At 43.2% G+C, this 18,811-nt stretch overlaps 1 protein-coding gene across 5 annotated transcripts in view; it reads right to left on the bottom strand.

The window, feature by feature from the left end:
• Window positions 1–18,811, bottom strand: part of numb (NUMB endocytic adaptor protein) — a 38,451-nt gene that overhangs the window by 10,659 nt on the left and 8,981 nt on the right. For all 5 annotated transcript variants that reach the window (XM_070842433.1, XM_070842437.1, XM_070842434.1 and 2 more), the window contains exons 2-3: window positions 5,653–5,789; window positions 422–496 (exon numbers count right to left, since the gene is read on the bottom strand). In XM_070842433.1, coding sequence (XP_070698534.1) covers window positions 422–496; window positions 5,653–5,778 — 201 coding nt within the window. In that variant the 5' untranslated portion in view covers window positions 5,779–5,789. The remainder of the gene's footprint in view (window positions 1–421; window positions 497–5,652; window positions 5,790–18,811) is intronic.

Raw genomic sequence — 18,811 nt, 5'->3', positions numbered from 1 at the left:
CACATGCCGGCCTATCTATTCTGGCTGAGAGTAAGACGGAGGAGAGTGAGAGAGTAAGGGGCATTCAGGTCGGACCCTGACACTCCTGGAGGTTGCCTGAGGGTCAAGATGGGTGGAGACCCTCACTGACAAATGGCAACAATCAGCCACACTCAGGCCTCAATGTACAGGGTAAATTAGGCAGGAATAAGCAACACTACGAAACACTAAAAAGAACAAAACTGCTTGGTGACAGATGGAGGGCTGCCACGAAATAAAGGAAATGTTAGAAGGAGTCAGTAGGATGTTGGTAGCACAGTGAAGTAAGCTAATGGAGGAAAAGATAAGAAAAAGATAAAAAAAAAAAAAAAAGGAAGTAGGATGTCTGGTATTTGGCAGCCTCATTCCTGGAAGTATGGAGGGGCTGTCTAGAGAAACTTACCGTCTTCAGCCGCTTCACAGCATCCTCGCAGATGTGCATGCCTCGGGACTCCTCCACCTCCACATGGCCCAGGTACTGCAGGGTAGACAGAAAGAGAGAACGTGAGTAATGCTGTGACAAATATTTCCTGTGGCTATGTCTTCTGAAGTAAGGTTACAATAATAAACTCCAGAATCACACTGAGCATTTAAATGAGTCCAGACTGTCTAATATCCCCTGGTGGACTGGCACTGGTGATTTATACACCTAATTAATTACCATTTCGAGGTCAATCACAGCACAATTGCTCCCTAGTTGATCCCTAATTTTGTCCATGGAGAAAATGCTAAACACTTGAAAATGAAAAACATAAATGCAAGTGGGTGAATTATATGATGAATGGATTCTTTGAGAACAACAAAACACACACATGAAGAGGCAGAAGAGGCTGTTAATTCCTTATATGCTCAGTATGGTCAATATGCGACCAGCTCCTCTGTGTTCCTGTGGAGTTTAAGCAGAAGGAAAGACAACCTAGTTTAGGTGTTTTTCTTTTGGCATTCACAAAAGGTCCAGTTGAGAGTGGCTCAACACAAGGCAGCTAAAATCAGGCCAGCTAAAGCTGTCAGTCGCAGAACATTTCTGGTGATAGTGCAATCGTTTTGGTATGAACTGTAAATCACTGTGAAACATGATAAGTCCCAACAGTTTTACACTCCAAGGCCTTATGCGGTACATCACAGCTGAGGAAGGCTGCCTCCAAAAGTGCACTCACCAACACGTGTACAAACTTTATTAAGATCCTGACGACAAACACGTTTCAGCTTATCTTCAGGCCGAGGGTGATCCTGATAAACGCCACGAGCCAAAATGCGTTGGTGTCACAAAAAGTTGTCCTTTATAGTATAAGCATTAGGCATCTTCTCCTTGCACCCTGGAAGTAGCTGTGTCAGAATTAACTGCACTGCCTCCATTAAGTTGTAAAAATGGGATGTTAACATTAACCTTCAAGGATAAAGAGCAGAGGCGCCATATCACCATATATGCCACATAATTAATAACTGTATTATCATTTTGTAAGTAATTAATGAGACGCATCGGGACGTGTCAGCCTCAACTAAAGAAACTGCAGTGAATGATCAATCACAACATTTGTTCACTCCATTCACCAGTTTCCTTGGGGAAACCCTGTGCTGCAACAATTTTAAAAACTACAGCAAAACTACTTGGAAATCCTACTCAAGTGCATTTAAACTGCAATTCAACAAACAGAAAAGGCTGCCTCCCTCCTTCCCTTCCTCCTGGACCTGAAGCAGCATCACACCCTGCTGAGTGTCGCTCCAGAAGCCATTGTGCATGAGGGGCTCGGAGAGGAAGTCCTTACCCTTCCCTTATAGATACACACACACCAAGTGACGCTGGCCCACGCCCGCCACCCCCCGCCCTCTGGCCCTGCTATTTTGAGAATGTGACGCCACGGCTGTGAGTCACACTGTCGGCATATTGAAATACACATGTACATAAAGATGCACATAAACACACAGAGATGCGCACAAAAACACCAAAGGACAATACTGATGCAAGGAGGCAGCTGTGGGTAGCGAGGACAATGAAAGCAGCAGCGTCGCTAATAGGGGATCAGCCCGGAGACGTGGCTGAGGTGAGATGAGTAAATGCAGGGGAGGCTTGGAGTGCCACAACAGATGCTTCATTGTAGCATCTCACTCCATCCTGTTAGTAACTAGCTGGCAGCAACAATCTGGAGGCTGAAACATTCACATTTAACAGATGCGCTCAACCACAACAACTCTGAAGAATTTAAACGAGTATCTCCTGAACGGTGTGTTGTGCATGTGTAGGCTAATAGGGTTCTGAAATTCAGGTTTGTTTGTGGGCTCACTGCAGGATTAGTTCCACTTGGTGCTAATCCTACAGTGGGCTAGGATTAGATGCAGTTTGTATATCATGATATCTGTATTATTGAGCTGTTACAGCCATTGCACTCTTTGTGCTTGATGATGGAAGACATGAGGGGAGATACTGTAGTGCCTGTATCTACTTGTGACGGGCCAGTGGAGGTAACGGAAACACCGTGTGCAACTATGGGATGAGCCACATTTTGTAAACATTTGACAGGCAATGATAAGGAGGACAGAGGTCAGAGGAAAGAGCGGCCCTGTACTGTTTGATTATTCAAGTTTTATCTTCAAGGAATGCACTACTGAACATTTTGGAAAATTTCACTTTCTTGCTGTCAGATGAGAAGATTGATACTCGTATCATAAGTCTATATGGTAAATATGCAGTAGTTTAAAATAAAGACTGGAAGCATGGGGAAACAGCTAGACTGGCTGTGTCCAAAGCTGACAAAACGCCTACCAGCACCTCTAGCTCAGAAGCTCTGAAGGCGGCACGAGTACGAGGCGGCATTTCACATTCACATTAGCATCAAACCATATCAATAACAATAAAGTGGAGTTGGCTATGTTGGTGTAAATCCTCTGGATGTAATCCAGATGGATTCCAGGAATTAATTCAGGGTATTGGCCATAAATTAGTTTCACTGAAAAATTCTGACAGATTGAATAAAAAGTCCAGGCTGCATGCAGCCTTATAAACTCCTTCTTTCCAACGTGCAAATAACTGCAGAAAAGAAGCTCACACAAAAATGCACACATTCATTTCCATACAAATGAGTCTACATAGTTTGAATGTACCAAGGACATAGAAATACTTCACATCGATTTTAGTTGGTAAGCAACAGACACAAGTAATTGAATCTAATTTCACATCCATCTTCAGCCTTCAGCAGCCACATCAGACATTTCCATACAAAAAAACACAAGTCTAGATTTTTATACTTTGACAATCACCTTGATTCATGAAACTGTCTGGCACTGCAGTTTCAGCTTGAAAACAACACACACAAGCACAAGTGTATGTACAAATAAACACAAATTGCTGTTTAATGTGACAAACCACTAACAGCCTGAGCACATTCAGAGGTAGGAACTCTAACCTAAAAAAGGATGTGGTAAGCAGTGGAGCACTGGGTTTATACTATGCTGTCAAAGGCACTATGCAGTGGAGGACGCCCCAAAGCACAACCTTAAAGACTTATTTCAACCCGTCTTGACACCACCACTGCCTGCTTTTTCCCTCCACACCTCTTTGAAACACCCTTTCTTCTTCTTCTCAGTCTCTCCGTCTATTGGTTACTCTTAAGTGCGGCAGTCAGTGATAATTTCACAGCCACAGTTCCAACCCACACACAATTGGGCTCCTCCTGAGGCACCTAGAGCGGGAGACAGGGAGCAGGAGGGGGAGGAGGGATACAGAGGAGTAGCATGGTAGGTTGCACCAGCGTGATGAAAGCCAGTGCAGTAGGTGGACAAGTGTGTGTGTGTGTGTGTGTGTGTGTGTGTGTGTGTGTGTGTGTGTGTGTGTGTGTGTGTGTGTGTGTGTGTGTGTGTGTGTGGCTGCAGAAGTACGAATAGAAGAGCTTTAAATGAGAGATGCACAAATTTTTCACTCAACCGTAATTCACTTACTGCTTTAATAGTTTGCCAGAAGATTGTCAGAGTAGAGCAAGACCTTGCAACAATGGACACTCAACTGAGTTTAAAGTTTGGCGAGGTGGACCTACTGGCTGGATACAGTCACAGTCTGGATTTGCTTTTTTTCTTTAGATACTTTATGTAGGAAGAGCAAGCAAAATGGGATCATTGGGAAAGTAAACCGAGAAACTCAAAAGTAAAGGCTGACTGAGGAGAAAGTGAAAGTTTGAGAACAAACTCCTCTCTTTTATTACCTTTAGCACCTGCTGCCATGTTGATATTTTACCTGTGTGAGAACAAATCTCTGGGGAGTAACTCTCGCGTGACTATGAATTACAGGGGCTCTGGGAAGCAGTGGTGATTTCATAAATGCAAGTTTTGATTTTTAAACATCATCCTAGACCATGAATTCAAATCAAAGTGTTTGTTTGTGGAGGAATGGTTCACACTCCAACAACTGTTTGGTCTAGTTAAAAAAAGATTAAACATGACAAATAATCTTGTTAAATAACTGCTAATAAACTATTTGTATATGGGCAAGTAAAAATTGACTTTAGGCAAGTACATTTCTGACCCACAGAAAAACGTAAACATACTGTAGAAGCCTGCTTTAATGAAACCTCTTCAATTAGTGAAAATCTCTTCAAAGATAATGGGCCCACACATAGCTCATCCACTCCTTTAAAAGAAGCGCAAAGACAGGCCAGAATAATTGCTAATCAACAAATCTAGCTTGGAGTGCACTGAGGGGAGAGAATTTAAGGGGGGCAGGTAGGGAAGGGAAGGTGTGTGAGTGTGTGTGTGGCTGAAATATATGCACAAATGAGTTGAAGCCACGAACCAACACCTGTTCCACATAAAGTTTGGATCTGTACAAAGTAAGAACTGAAATCTCAAGGTAGTCTTAAACCCTTCCACTGTCTCACCCCTGTCACTTCCACCTCCCTCTGCTTCACGGCACTTTCAATTCCTGCTTTCTGCTCTCATGATAAAGTAAACGCTTACACAAACCATAACCTGTGTACTAGGTGATGTACAGTTCACATCCGTTGGCCATCCACAGAATGAGGAAAGAAGAGGAAAACTTTCTCTTTCTCCACTCTGTGGTTTTCAATTCCCCTTTAGTTGGAGTGAGGCGAACATTTGAATCCATGTGATGAGAGGAAGTGTACCGTTGCCTTTCTGTTTGCAAAAGTGGAAGGTTTTGTTGCCAAAATACAGCAAACTCTCCACTCCATCAACTGCAGCAGAGCAGGTCCAGTCTGGCCATTTTAAATGTGTACTGTATGTAACAGAGCCACGTGTCTTGTGCTGCCCACTGCAGTACATTTTAAGTGTTATGTGGCAGCAATATTGAAACATTTGCTTGCATTTTCTATATTTTACTAGAGGATTCAAATGGTTTTCATTACTCTCGGGGGAATGGAAATCAATAGCGCGCGCACATCCCACAGGTTTGGGAGGCTACAGCAAATATTCTTGCAACCTAGATAAAAGCTGTGCTCACAGTCTCTGAATGCTTATGATTAATCACAAGCAGCGTCCTTGGGGAGCCAAGCAGTGTGCAGGTTTCTCAGAGGTATGAATGTGCCACAGTAAGGTCAGCAACTGCACTCTGTGTGTGAGATCGTGTGTCTGTGAAATGTGTGTGTTAGGGTTTGTGTTCAGGTATATTTATGTGTGAAGGAGAGTCACCTTGACTGCAAAGCTGCATTTGCCGCTGCGGACCGCCTCCTCATCGGTCTGCCACTGGTGCGGCCGACTTGACTCCGGCACGTAGACGTCTTTCTTCCGGCGGAAGCTCTGCCGTAGCTTATTCATTGCTGAGCTCCCTGTGAGTGGCGAGAGACACTTTGTTAATCCCGGGGTGAAAACTGGGCTGTCGGCAGCTGCTAAACAAAAACACTGGCACACAGCGCTGGCTGGACAAGCCGGAGAAATAACACAAAGAAGCAACAGTTAAAGGTGACGGGAGAACATGTGAAGTAATTGAAGTCTGGGAACTGTACCGATTTATGTGCAGTCAGTGGTGCATGTCATCACAGAAATTAGCCAACTTCCTATGTTTGATAACGAGCAAGAAGCTGGTGAATGCACAGAACCACAGAGTCACAATGCCACTTTTTTGCATTTGCCCTGTTTAGTGCCTGTAAATAGCAATGCTCTAAATACTGACATGAGTGCACAACACAGTAAACTGTTGTCACGAGGAGGAATAAAAGAGTTGGAGCCCGAGTCTCTCAGTATTAGGAGGCAAAGCGGCCACAATGACAGGAAACAGAGGACACTGAGGGCAGTCTGCTTACCATACTGAGAACTTTTCACCAGCTGATTATATCAGGAATACAAGATTACAGTTAAATGGCAATGCAGATCATTTCCATAGACAGTTAACGCTTCACTTATTTTCCAAACTGCCCGTTCTAAACACCCAGAACACATAGCAAGCCCACTTCCTTGTTCAGCTTTGAACTACAATACGTATCAGCTTTCCTTTACAACGATGGATTATTAGCAACAATGCAGGTGCTTGCTTTTGGTTTAACCTCCAAATAACAGGGTAGCTAATTAGAAAAAAGTGTGTCATGTCTGACCGCTCATGTCTTAAACATTTTAAGAGATTTCTTAAACAATTTTCGCTGCTTTCTGAGATCAAAGCAACTACTTTAGCGAGCACAGTGTTCTCATAGCCGATAGACTGATGACTGGAGTTATGGAAATAAAAGTTATATTATAAACCGTGACTTTCCTTCAAAATTGTTTATTTATGCCTAGTTAGGGTTTGTGTCCAGGTCTCACTTAAATGCATGTTCAAACAATGAAATCATTAAAAGCAGCACAATTAATTAAGATAAAAGCACGACTTTAAACGGCGCATGCATGTCTCCTTGGCTTTGGGAGGAGATTAGGAGGCACAAAAAAGCAGAGACCCAATTAAGAGTTGCTGATCCAAACTAGAACTGAGAGGTGCATCCATCATCGCTGGAAAGCCTGGATCACGTCTCCCTCAGCAACTCATAACCGAGGACCAGAAGTCATTCAGCCATGCACTTCTAACTTGTAACACGTGAGCAGAGCATACTCCTTGACTAACAAATTGTACCCATTAACTTCTGAGCTGATGAGGATCTGGCGGGATTAAAAGGTCTTTAATCCAGGAGAACTGACTGTCGGCACACATACACACACAAGAGCGAGCAAGCAGCAAGCAACATAGCAGCGTTCACTCGCTCACGGCAGCCGCAGACATATGCACCTACTTAATTACACACAAACACACACACACTCACAGGACTGAGCTGTCTGTTTGTATAGTGAAACCTGTCCTGTGAGCAGGTACTGGCTGGGGGTGAGGCTGTGAGGCTCTCTTATCTGTCCATGCCAGGCTCCGGCTCTGTGGGCACAACACAATGAGGCGTTCAGCCCCGATCAGGCCACCGAAACGCACATGAACACATCAAACCCACTGTCATTAAACGGGGAGACCTGGAGTGGACCGTGGACATGGGCCTGAATCTGTCGTGTGCAGTTCAAAAGACGCCAAACAAAATTAAACTTGTTGCTGAGGCTACTCTACAAGACATTGACACATTTTATGAACTAAATACGACTTCTGGCTAGTCACTGGGCATCAATGAGGGGTAATGTGACCGAACTTACAAACCACAAGCCCAATTCAAGGAGAAATTTTGGATCCATTTGGGAATTTTTGCCTCCTTTTTCCACAGGTTCTGTAAAGGAAACTATGGCAATTACGGGCTACTACTGACACTTCCCCTCTCTATTGTCCGTTGTCTATGCCACCACTAATTGAAAGCCAATCATGACACTGGAGCCATAATGTTGGTAAAGATACAGATTCACATCAGCAACTGTCTGATTCACTCGTTTTTTTTCCATCTGATACACATTGCAAATCTCAGGCTCGTCGTGCTTCTAGCGGAGATGAAAATGTTCGTGCTTTTATATGGCCTCATCTTGATTATTGTAACTCACTTCTCACCTGCCTCAGCAAGTGGTCCGAAATGCAGCTGTTGGGCTTTTGACTAGGTCCTCCACAAGGTCTCATTGTTCTTCTAATTGCTCTTCACTGGCACCGCATCAAATTCAGAATCCAATTCAAAGTTATTGTAAACATTTTCAGGTCATGGTGCACGGACAGGTACTGACCTGCATGAGAGATCTACTGCAGCCCTGTCCTGTCCTTGGTCGACGATTAAAACTAAATGAGACCGTTCTTTTGAGGCTGTGGTTCCTAAGCTTTGGAACTCTCTTCCTTTGGATTTAAGGTCTGGGGACACTTTTAAACAGCAGCTCAAGACCCATTTGTTTTTCGAATCATTTCATTTTGTTGTTATTGTGTTTTATGCCCGTGTGTATGTGGATGCTTTATTACTCTGTGAAGTACCTTGTGCAGTCATCTGAAAAAATGGGCAAAAAACAGGCCAACTAGGTATAAAGCAGGTGCTTAGACCTCTAAGAGCACCTGTTTTGTAGTAAGAGCCAAATACCTCTGCAGGTGTTATGATATAAAAGCACCCAGTCTGACTATAGTGTGTTTAAAAATGTGTGTGCATTTGAGTGTGCACACACACATACACAAGTTGTAGCCTGCAGTGGAGTGAAGTATTTGAAAACAAGATGACTGAGTGAGAGGGAAAAAATATTGCTTCATCCCTCCTCTCTCCTAACACACTGGTTTATTTAGGTCATATCATGTTTGGGCTCACTGCAGTGCCAGTGACAGGCTGCATGCTTCCAGGCTGCAGAGTGAAGAGGAGGAGCAGGAGGAAAACAGATTTGTCTGCTCTTGAGCACCTCGTCTCTGGTGCAACACATTCAAGCATTTGTTTCCAATATAGTATGCACGGATTTTGAGCAAATGTTGTCACCTTGAATTCACTTGTCACCAGACACAAAACACCGCTCGATGCTCTTGTGTTTAAACGTATCTTCTATGTACATGAACCAGGGTGGTGTTCTTTAACATGTCTAGTCAACTAGACTGCTTGTGATACTGTAGAATGACACACACGGGCTGGTACTTTTAGGTAGGCAGTGTTTTATAAAACAGACATGTCCATCTTTTACAGCCTTTTGAATATAAGCAGCCATGTGTTTTGGCACTGGTGAACAAGTCTGCCAATTTCACAACCACATTTTCTGCAAATAACTACCAGATGGAGGTGAGTTTTCAGAGCAGCAAAGATCCAGTTTTTTTCTATTAATCTCACTTCTTCAATTAGTCTTTGTATTAAGTAAAAAAAAAATCTGAACAAATGAAAAAAAGAAATATAAGGAAATAAATATAAGGAATATCAGGAATAATCAATTTATAATACAAAGCAGAAACACAGGAAATCTTTCTATTTAAGAGGACGGAAACAGAAAATGTTGGGCCCTTTTGCTTGATAGATTCACTAATCAATATCTGTATACAAACAATGGACCAAATGACTACTTGTATGTGAATGAGGTCAGTCACAGTGACAAACCCACAGAGAATTATCGACCAACTCTGCAGTCCTCCTCAGCTCTATAGAGGGTTTTCGCATTTTTCAGCTCATTGTTTTGGCTTTATGACCCATAAACTCTGCTCTCATCAGCCTGGTTTCCAGCTGTGAAACACTCCTGATATACCAACTGTATGCCACCTACCCACCACTAAAAGTTAACCTAACAAAGTTTGCAACTAGCTGGTGAACGTAGTGGTGTGTTTAGCAGCTTAAGTTTCAGGTATTCTCCTCAGGAGCTGGAGGAGAACAAAACAGAGGGAAAAGGAGAGTGAATATTGGATGAATTAATGCTAATGTTGCCACATAATGTGTAAATATCTTTGCAAACATTTTCACCATAACAACTTTGAAAGTTATGTCTGTTTTGTGTTACAGCTTCCACTTTTCTTTTTCAAGTTCAACAACTTTTTTTATCTTAAAGATGTTTATTAGGCTTTGTTGAAGAAAGTGTCTAAAATAGTTGATGCTGAAGTCTGGATGAAGCAGCTACCAACTCAGACTTAAATGCAGGATGAAGGACATTTTTTAACCAGGAGATCTCGTTTTGGAAAAAGTCTCTTAAATGAATGAATTCATCTCAGGGATAGACAGATGTAGAACACCATTAGTGTGGAAAATAGTCGGTCAATGTCGGTCCATTACTGCCAAACAGTTTTTATACTTCTTCTCACAGCACCTTAGCAAAACTCACCTTCTAAATCACTTAACACTTTTGCTACTGCCAGCTCACAACCCACATGCCTTCTCTCCTGCGTACCCCAGCGTTTGAAGAGAGACAAATAAGGAGAAAGCAGGAATGTAAGTGAAAGCACATACAGCCATGAGCGTGGGAGTGAAAACATACTTTAGAAAAATGTGTGTATATATGGTGAATCAGCCAAGCAAGCCAAGCATATGCACCTGCAGTGTGAGCATACAACATGAGTAACCATTTACAGGAATGTGATATGAGTAGTGCTGCCAAAAACCTGGATACCCCAACAAGCTGTTACTATTTCATTCTCTAAAGGGCCCACATCCAACTTTGGGGATTGTATTGAACTTCTTTGTGCTTTTTACCACTTGTACCCTCTTTAAGATCCACATTTGACATCCCTTTGAACCAGCACAGATCATCCAAACCTGACTCCTCACCCCTGCTCTGGACCTGAGTTTAAGACCTGTCTGTTCATGGCTTGGCAGGCTACGAAAGGATTTATGATAAATATAGATCAAAGACTTAATAAATTCAACCCTCAAGTGAGAAAACTGCAGCAAAACCTTTTAAAAACAGATTACGTGAAATACTAAGCACATATTATGTACAATGTTGAACAGTAATGTGTACTGATCTAATGCTGCAGGGGGAAGTCTGTGTCAACAGGATTAACCTGTAAAAGCAAACTGGTGGGTCAAACATGTTCATTATCCAATGTCAAACATGGAGTTTGGGTATAGAATCCGCATTAGCAGCAGTGCTACCACCATTAGGTAACTCTATTGTGTTTGTCTCAGAAAGGTGAGCAGTAACCGGGAAGGAGGCCAGGCAGAGAGGGCCAGAGGGAGCAGAGCACAGTATGAGCAGTGAGGGGGAACGTCTGTCTGTGTTCGCCTGCTGCAGAGTGCTGAGGAGGGCGGGAGGATCAGTCAGGGTCATGTGAGGTGGGTTTAGCCCTTGGTTTGGCCACGAGCCAGTAAGAAGAAGGCCATGGGGGAGGAAAGGTGAGAGACAAAGATGGAGCAGCACATTCAGACGGGGAGAGGTGAAAGGAGGGTTACGAGAGGGAAAAGTCAAGATAAGTGGCAGGAGGGACAGAGAGAAGTAAAATAATGAGAAAGCGAGGGAGCTGAGATAGAGGGAGAAAGAGTAGGGGAGTGAAGCTGGGAGTGAAGCTGGGAGTTAGCTGTAGCAAATCACCACAGTTTCCCTTAGGTTTGTATATAGTACAGACTCATTAGAAATAAGGAAAATGTTCCTCACAGCAACAGAATACCATGAAAAGTTGTTATTAACTGGATTTTTAAAAAATCAAATCAATCGGACCTCAGGGAGGTAAACAAACCTGCCCTGAAAGAGACTTAAGAGTTTATGATCTTTGTAGGCATTCATGGTCGTTTTCCTTTTAAGTGAAGCAGACAAATACAGTTAAATCTAAATGGAGTGACTTCTACATTCTGCTGTTTGTACATCTATAAAGCAAAAGCCAAAGCAGGACACTGTTTTCCAACTGAGAAAAGTGAGTAGCTATTAGTTTCACTGTTGGTTTTGTTTTTTTTTTAATTATAATATGGTGCTAATTGTCAGGGGCAGATTGAGGAAGTTAACAATTGGTAATATAATACAAACACAACACTTTGTGACGGCTGTTGACTCCCATCATGTCATGTCATGTAGACATCCAAGTTTCAATTAACATTCGCACCAACGCCTCCTCAGGCTTGTTATGTTGACAAATTTAATTTAATTCAGACAGACTAAAACTAAAGGACACTTCCGACTTCTTCCCATTTTATTTTAGTTTTTTGAGGACACAATTCCAGCAAGCAATGTTTTGGTTTTGAATTTAGTTTTACAGAGTAAACTAGAAAAGAAGGGTAGTTTTGTTGCATGACAGATGATTTTTACTCACTGACAGCATTGAAACATATTTACCAAAATCATTTCGAAAGGCAACAACATGTCCAAGGGGTCAGCTTTTAGAGCATCAAAAGTAAAACAATACTTGTACCTTTTTAAAACTACAAAAAGGATTGGATGGGGGACAGAGAAGCATGGAGGGGGACTGGGAGAGGGTGGGAGGACTGGAGAGAAACGGTGGGTGGGGAGTTAAAGGGTTTGGTGCAGGAAAGCAGGATCTGAACCCTGCTGGAGCTGTCACGGCTCCTGTAGTCTGGTGGCGTGAGGATCTCTGGCTGTTCTCCTACCAGCACTAATGAGGACATTTACACAAGGACCATTTATACTCTGTGTTCATATACACAGAAACAAGCAACAGTGAATGACAAAAAGCATGGGGCTCTCTGAAGACTCTCACATGCAATCACATCAGCGTTAATAAGGGGGAAAATTACAGGTGTAAAGACAGAAATACATGGAAGAGGAGGGATTCACACACAGGACAAACAGAGAGACAAAACTAAAGAGAAGGAGGAAAAAACAGAGGGACAGAACTAGACTTTTCCCCTCAGTCAGTGCTGTGCTGCTGCTGGGGATGGAAGAAGGGAGTGCTGCTGCGGGCTGTCGATGTAACAGTATTTGAATAATCTCTCCAGGAATTGAAAACTGATTAATCCTTGCAGAAGGATCCTAGGGATGAGTACAGTGGTTGGGTTTCAAAGAAGAGATAGGGAGGGAGGGAGAGGCTAGGAGAGCGAGTGAGTGTGAGAGCAAGAGACAGAAAGAGAAAGAACGGGCAGCAATTCAAGACAAAAAGGCCCCGCTGTCTCTTTTCATGACTTGCCCCACCACTGTGCCAGCCGCTGCTCTTCATCCTATTTTATACAGCTCTGCTCAGGGGATTCCATGTTATCTGTGCTCAGACTGAGTTTATAGTTTGGAGAGCAATACAGCGATAGGATAGCCTCAATCAATAAAGCCGGCCAGCCATCCGAAATGCAAAGTATGCCTGGCCGGCATATCTGCTGAGCCCTGTTATCGGCGAGCAGGCGGACTTGAGGTGACAGTGCCTGTGTTCTGCTCCCAAACGGCCATATGAAGAGAGAATTTGAAAAATGCTGCAACCGTGGTAATCCAATTTTCCGGGCCCCGGTTTGTAGCTTGGCATGCTTATGTAAAAAAGAGGGGTAGAGAAAAGGAAAACAAGAAGAAAATCTGGATGAAAGTGTGCAGTGCATCAAGGGGAAAGCCAAGCTGGGCAAACAAGGGGAACGCTGAGAGAACCCCAATGTCCAGGGCAAACTGAGGGACCAGGATCAGGGTCAAAGGTCGGGACAATCTGCTTTCTTGGCATCCTGTTTGCTTGAGTTTATGGTGAGGACATTACCAGCTAAACATTACCAAACCGCTGCTCATCAAATACAATAAACACGCCAACAACTGAGTTGAAAGATTTACAGCAGACAACCAACATTACCGCCTGGGGCTGTGAATGTGTGTCTGATTTCGACATTCAGAGTTCAAGTACAACAATGTAAGATGGGGCATCCAGCCGAGTCGCTTCACTAATGCTAATCATTAATGCTATCCGCTAAATGTGATATTCTGGGTCATATGCATCAGTACATAATTAATTACTGCATCACAGTTAGCCACAAAGGGTCACTTTGACCTAAATTGAGTCTATTCAGTGTCATTATATACATTCAGTAGAGGCACACTGTCAATACTAAATAATTGGTATTGCTGCAGAAAAAATATAGACTCTTTGCCAGACTGTATTTCTCTGGCACTAATCAGTCCGTGCTGAGTTTTTTCTGTTCAAAAAGATAGCTTTCCCCAGAGAACACAACTTTTGGAATAACCAAAAATAGAGATAGGTTTGTCTTTCTCAAGAGAGCCACATTTGGCCCAGATGTCTCATATGTAGAGTGCACACATGGCACAGTTACCATTGTGTATGTGATCATTTTAGAGACTGAGCTAAATAATAATCAAAACCAGCTAAAAACTGACAAATGAGACACTGTTGTTTGAATGAAAATGGTCTGTTTCTGTGCTCAAATGTGTGATGAACTGCCAACACAGAAATGTTTGTTAAAGGCCATGTTATAATTGCTAAATAATCTTTCTTTATATGTGAAAGCTCCACATTGCTTTTATACAAGATAGGTTACATTAAACCTTTTAGAAAATACATGGCAATTAAAGGGTGCATGTGTTATGTAATTATGAGTTTTCTTTTGTTTTTTTTTTGCAAAACAGATTGTTAATACAGCTATGACCCCAAAACTAGGATCACCCTTGCCTTCATTGTAGCCAATTACTATAATTGACTTCAAATGGCTGAACATAAAATAACAGCAGTAGTAACAGTGTGTCCAAGCTGGTGGAAAGTGAGCTTGTCAGTAAACAAGTGGAACTCACTGCCAGCTGCTGCGGCTCAGCACACCACGCTCTGCTTCGATGATCTGTATGCTTTGCACCATCAGTGTCCCCGCAATAATCAGAATCGTTCTATCTGCCAACGACAACGCGTGTCTGCACAGTGATGAACAAGCACAACCTGACACCCGTGATGAAAAGATGGATGCAGAAAAACATACTATGATCAGCAGACTGTAATGCCTTGACCTGTAATGTAACCTGTTCATTGCTGCAGTGTACAGGTGTGAACGTACACGACGAACTAATACTGAAACAACTGAGCAGGAAAATGACTCTGTATATTTATTCCTGAAAAGCACCTATTCTAGAAAAGCCCGACATGTTTAAGGGACGGAACAAGAGCCGTGGAGAGAACGATGAGGATTTGGTACAAATGGGTGGTACTGCGCTGAGGAAGGAAATGGTGGGGATAGGAGTGCTGGCTACTGTTTGCACGGCTCACTCGCTCGCTCCCTGTCTGCCACTGAGTCATTTCAGAGTCCTTCAATCTGTTCCCTGCCCCCAGCAAGACATGATGACCTCTGTTTCCTGAGTACACATGACTGACCGGGGTTAGGGTTGAGACAGAGAAAGAAAATAGGGCCCAGACTGCTGCACAGGGGATATTGAGTTGCTTTTCTCCCCAGCCAGTCTCTTTCTATGTGTGTACATCAGTATCTGTGTATCTGTGTGTGGTCACGCTTGTGTTTGTGTATGTGTGTATCTAGGAGCAGCCAGGCGTGGTATTAAGGGGGCCCAGCCCAACAGCAAGCCAACCGGCCAGCCGGCCATTCAGCACAGAGAGCCACACATCACTTTGGGCAACAGCTGAGGCCACATTTAAACGACCGGGGCAGTACCCTGGCACCAGGGAGTGGCAAATCACTGTCACTGTATCGTCTCCCCTAAGGCATGCCCCGGCAGTGATTCACAGACTGAATCAATAGGCAGGGCCTGGCCTGGTTTCCACTACAATGCTACACAGCCATCCTCAAGATTCACGTCCTTTGCATTTTCCCCAAAACAGCATGTTTGTGATTGTTTTTCAAAAATTCTTGCCAGAGGAGATGGTGTGCCAAATGGAGTGGAGCTTCTATTAAATGAATAGAGCTTCGCGCTGGCCTACTAGGAGGGGTCTGATGTAGTGGTCTGAGTGCCCTTACTCCATCAATCCTGGTCCCTCTTTAAGGGAGACTGCTGCTCAGAACACAATGGGTACCCACTAATGTGGCAGCCATGGGAAGATATCTTTATTAAGTGGGTAGTCTTTACCCCGGCGAACCTAAAACAGCCATGTGTTCCTTTCTTTTAAGTTGAGAAGAATTGCTATCCCCCGTCTTTGTTGGGAAGACATCAATGTTGTGCAAACTGTGGGACAGAAGCTTAACCTCCTCACAGGCGATCACTCAGAGTGAACCTCTACACATTGTTCCCAACTCTAGAAGTGACCTCGGCTGGGAAACTTTGAGTAAACCTCGGAGCGAAAAAGCTACTCATGGAAACCATGTTTACTTTTTCCCCTTGACATAACTGCACCCACACACAAACATGCACACACACACACACACACACACACACAGGAGCAGCAGCAGCAGCAGCAGAGAGAACACAAAGGCAGAGGTGGATACACGCTTGCATAAACCTGAGCCTGCCATACACCCACAAATGTAAACACAGTACACATGCTCGAAAACCAAACGCTCACGGAAACATATGTGCACAAGTAAGACAGACGACTACAGCATGTCAAGGCCCCAGAGCCAAAATGGCTCTATCATTAAGCTTTGTTGTTCTTGAGAAAAGTAAAGTGCCATTAGAAGAGTTGCAACAAGGTGGAGAAATGAGGCCAAACACACACACTGAGTGCTCTCGCCAGGCACTGCACTGACTGAAGGAAACACAATGTTACATATTCACCAGGCCTCACTAAAGTGCTGTTAATACATGATCTATTAATCCTACTTGTGGCTGACTCACAACAAAAAAGAAAGTATTTGCACATTTATAGAAAAGAATGTAGACATACAATTACAGTTTATATTCCTGGGCTATGCATGCTCATATTTAACAGCAAACTGATCCCTCAAAAACTGATAGCTGACTGCTCTTGGATCAGTATTCCTACTGTTATTTTGTGAACTTGGTGCAACCTGATCCCAGAGGGGCTACGTGGATTAGCGAGTAGGTGGAGACAAGCAACCACAGAGGATGTGGAGCTACAAATGTGTAGTTGTTGATACAAGCTGAGGGTTTGGCCACGCATCGCCATTACCGCAAGAAGAACAGCTTTGAATGTGTCCCATCATATCTAGCACAGACAGACACACTGTTTCTGTCAAGTTAAACAGGTCTGGTTGTCCCAGTGTGGGCCAGTTAGCGTGCAGGGCAGAGACATGACAGACAGGCACCACAGAGCACTTCCTGTAGAGCAATCAAATAGCAAAGACGACGTGAACAGTTGTGCAATATGTTTGAGGCAGCCTGTGGCAAATTTCATTATTCGTTTGCTCCACAGCGATCACCAGCCGCAGATCTCACAGTTAATACACTTAATTTCACCGTCATTTCTGCTTTATCCAAGTCACGGTGAGTCACTGTATGTTTTTGAAATGCATCTACTACTGCTGACATACACAGCCTGCTACCACGTCCCTGCTCCTGACTGTAAACATTTAAGCACCTATCCAAAGTACAATTTAATGTTCAAGGAAGTAATCAAGACCCAAATAGCACAGAAAAAAAGCAATCACTGTCATAAAATATCTAATAAAATATCTGAACAGGGCTGAGTGAAACCTTTTGCCAGATTATTTTAAGTACGACAGCTTCATTAAGTGAACTGACCTGAAGAGAAATAACAAGTGCCTTTAGTCCATTCTGACAGTTTCCAGTGAGTATGAACATGCTGCTGAATGTTTCTGTTACTCTTCCGCTGTATTCAAGTGCTCCTTTAACAGTGAGAAGTCGATGAGTCTCTGTTTGCTTGCACTCTGCTTATCCTCCTCCCTGTAGTCCTCTCATCCTTCTCCCCTCTCTTCAGTTAAGGCGACCCAGAGGAGATGTCTGCCTTGCAGCTGCCAAATGACTTTGCCTCTTTAAAGAACCTATGATTATAGGGCACTGACTCGTGCCTTGTGATGTAACTGGCCTGACAGCTGCTGGCAAACGCTCAGTTAATATCAACATTCATCGATTAAACATGCCATCTGTTATGTGATCCAAAGAGAAAGTGATTCAATTTCAGCAAAGAAAAACTACAAATAAGGAAAAATGATGCAGTGATCAGAGCCAATCGACTTGTTCCCCTGAAATAAGCTTCTGAGACAATTGAGGAAGAATTTAACCGCATAATTTTTCTATGCTATGCATGGTGCTACTGAATAAAGGGCTCATTAAATTGGTATCAGTGGCTGTTTTACAGGCCCTTTACATTGTGCTTTTATGTGGTGGCTATCCTGGCAACTGTTAGGGATGAATTAAAGCTGGTTGTTTTTGCCATCATCATAATTATTATCCTCTTCTTGGAAAACAAATATTATAGAGCAGACAGACACATTTTACAGTAGCGGTAGGTTAGCTACAGTGTCACCACATATGATGCAAATTAATCTGTGCCTGTATGCTAATAAGAAAACAGAGCTGGGAGAAAATATTGAGGCTAGATGCGAAAGGAAGGCAAAAATATACTCCCTCCTTTGATAATCAAGATTAATAATCATAGTTTGTAGTCCCATGGTGCTAAATGATTAGGATAATTTCAGCGATGGTTACAGGAGGAGAATTAGTCATACAAATCATTAATAATGCCTAGGAACTAGTTGCCATTTAGTAAAAAAAACCAAAAGACAAGCATTACACTTTGTTTCAGTGTTATTTATGGGACTGGAAACATCATTTAGGCAGGCTATCTAAGTGTATAAGAGTTGAGGAAAGCCCTGCAGTGAGGAATGGTGTCAGTATGTGTGTTCACTGAGTGATGAAGGCCTGTCACTCTTCACTGCTCTCCCAATCATCATCTAGAGATGGCTGCAGGGTAAAAGTATTCTGCTGGAGCTTTAAACACTGCAATGTCGGCTCCTGACATTCTCACACACTTTTGACACTCTGTGGTGCGTCGCGTATACACTCGAGAACATGCGTGTCACTCAGATACGCCCGAACACAAAGACACAGGAGGTGCAAGACTGAGAGGGCTACGCACACAGAAAGTGAGGGAGTTAAATGCAAAGGAGCAGAGACAGAGATGTACAAAGAGGTGACAGTGTGAAAAGGATTTGAAAGAGCGTGAATGAAATACTGGAGAGAGAGAGAGTCA

The sequence above is a fragment of the Pempheris klunzingeri genome, chromosome 13 (assembly GCF_042242105.1).
Source record: "Pempheris klunzingeri isolate RE-2024b chromosome 13, fPemKlu1.hap1, whole genome shotgun sequence".
In the NCBI taxonomy this organism is placed as follows: Eukaryota; Metazoa; Chordata; class Actinopteri; order Acropomatiformes; family Pempheridae; genus Pempheris; species Pempheris klunzingeri.
The sequence above is the reverse complement of the archived record's forward strand: the minus strand, read 5'-3'. Positions and strand labels throughout refer to the sequence as shown.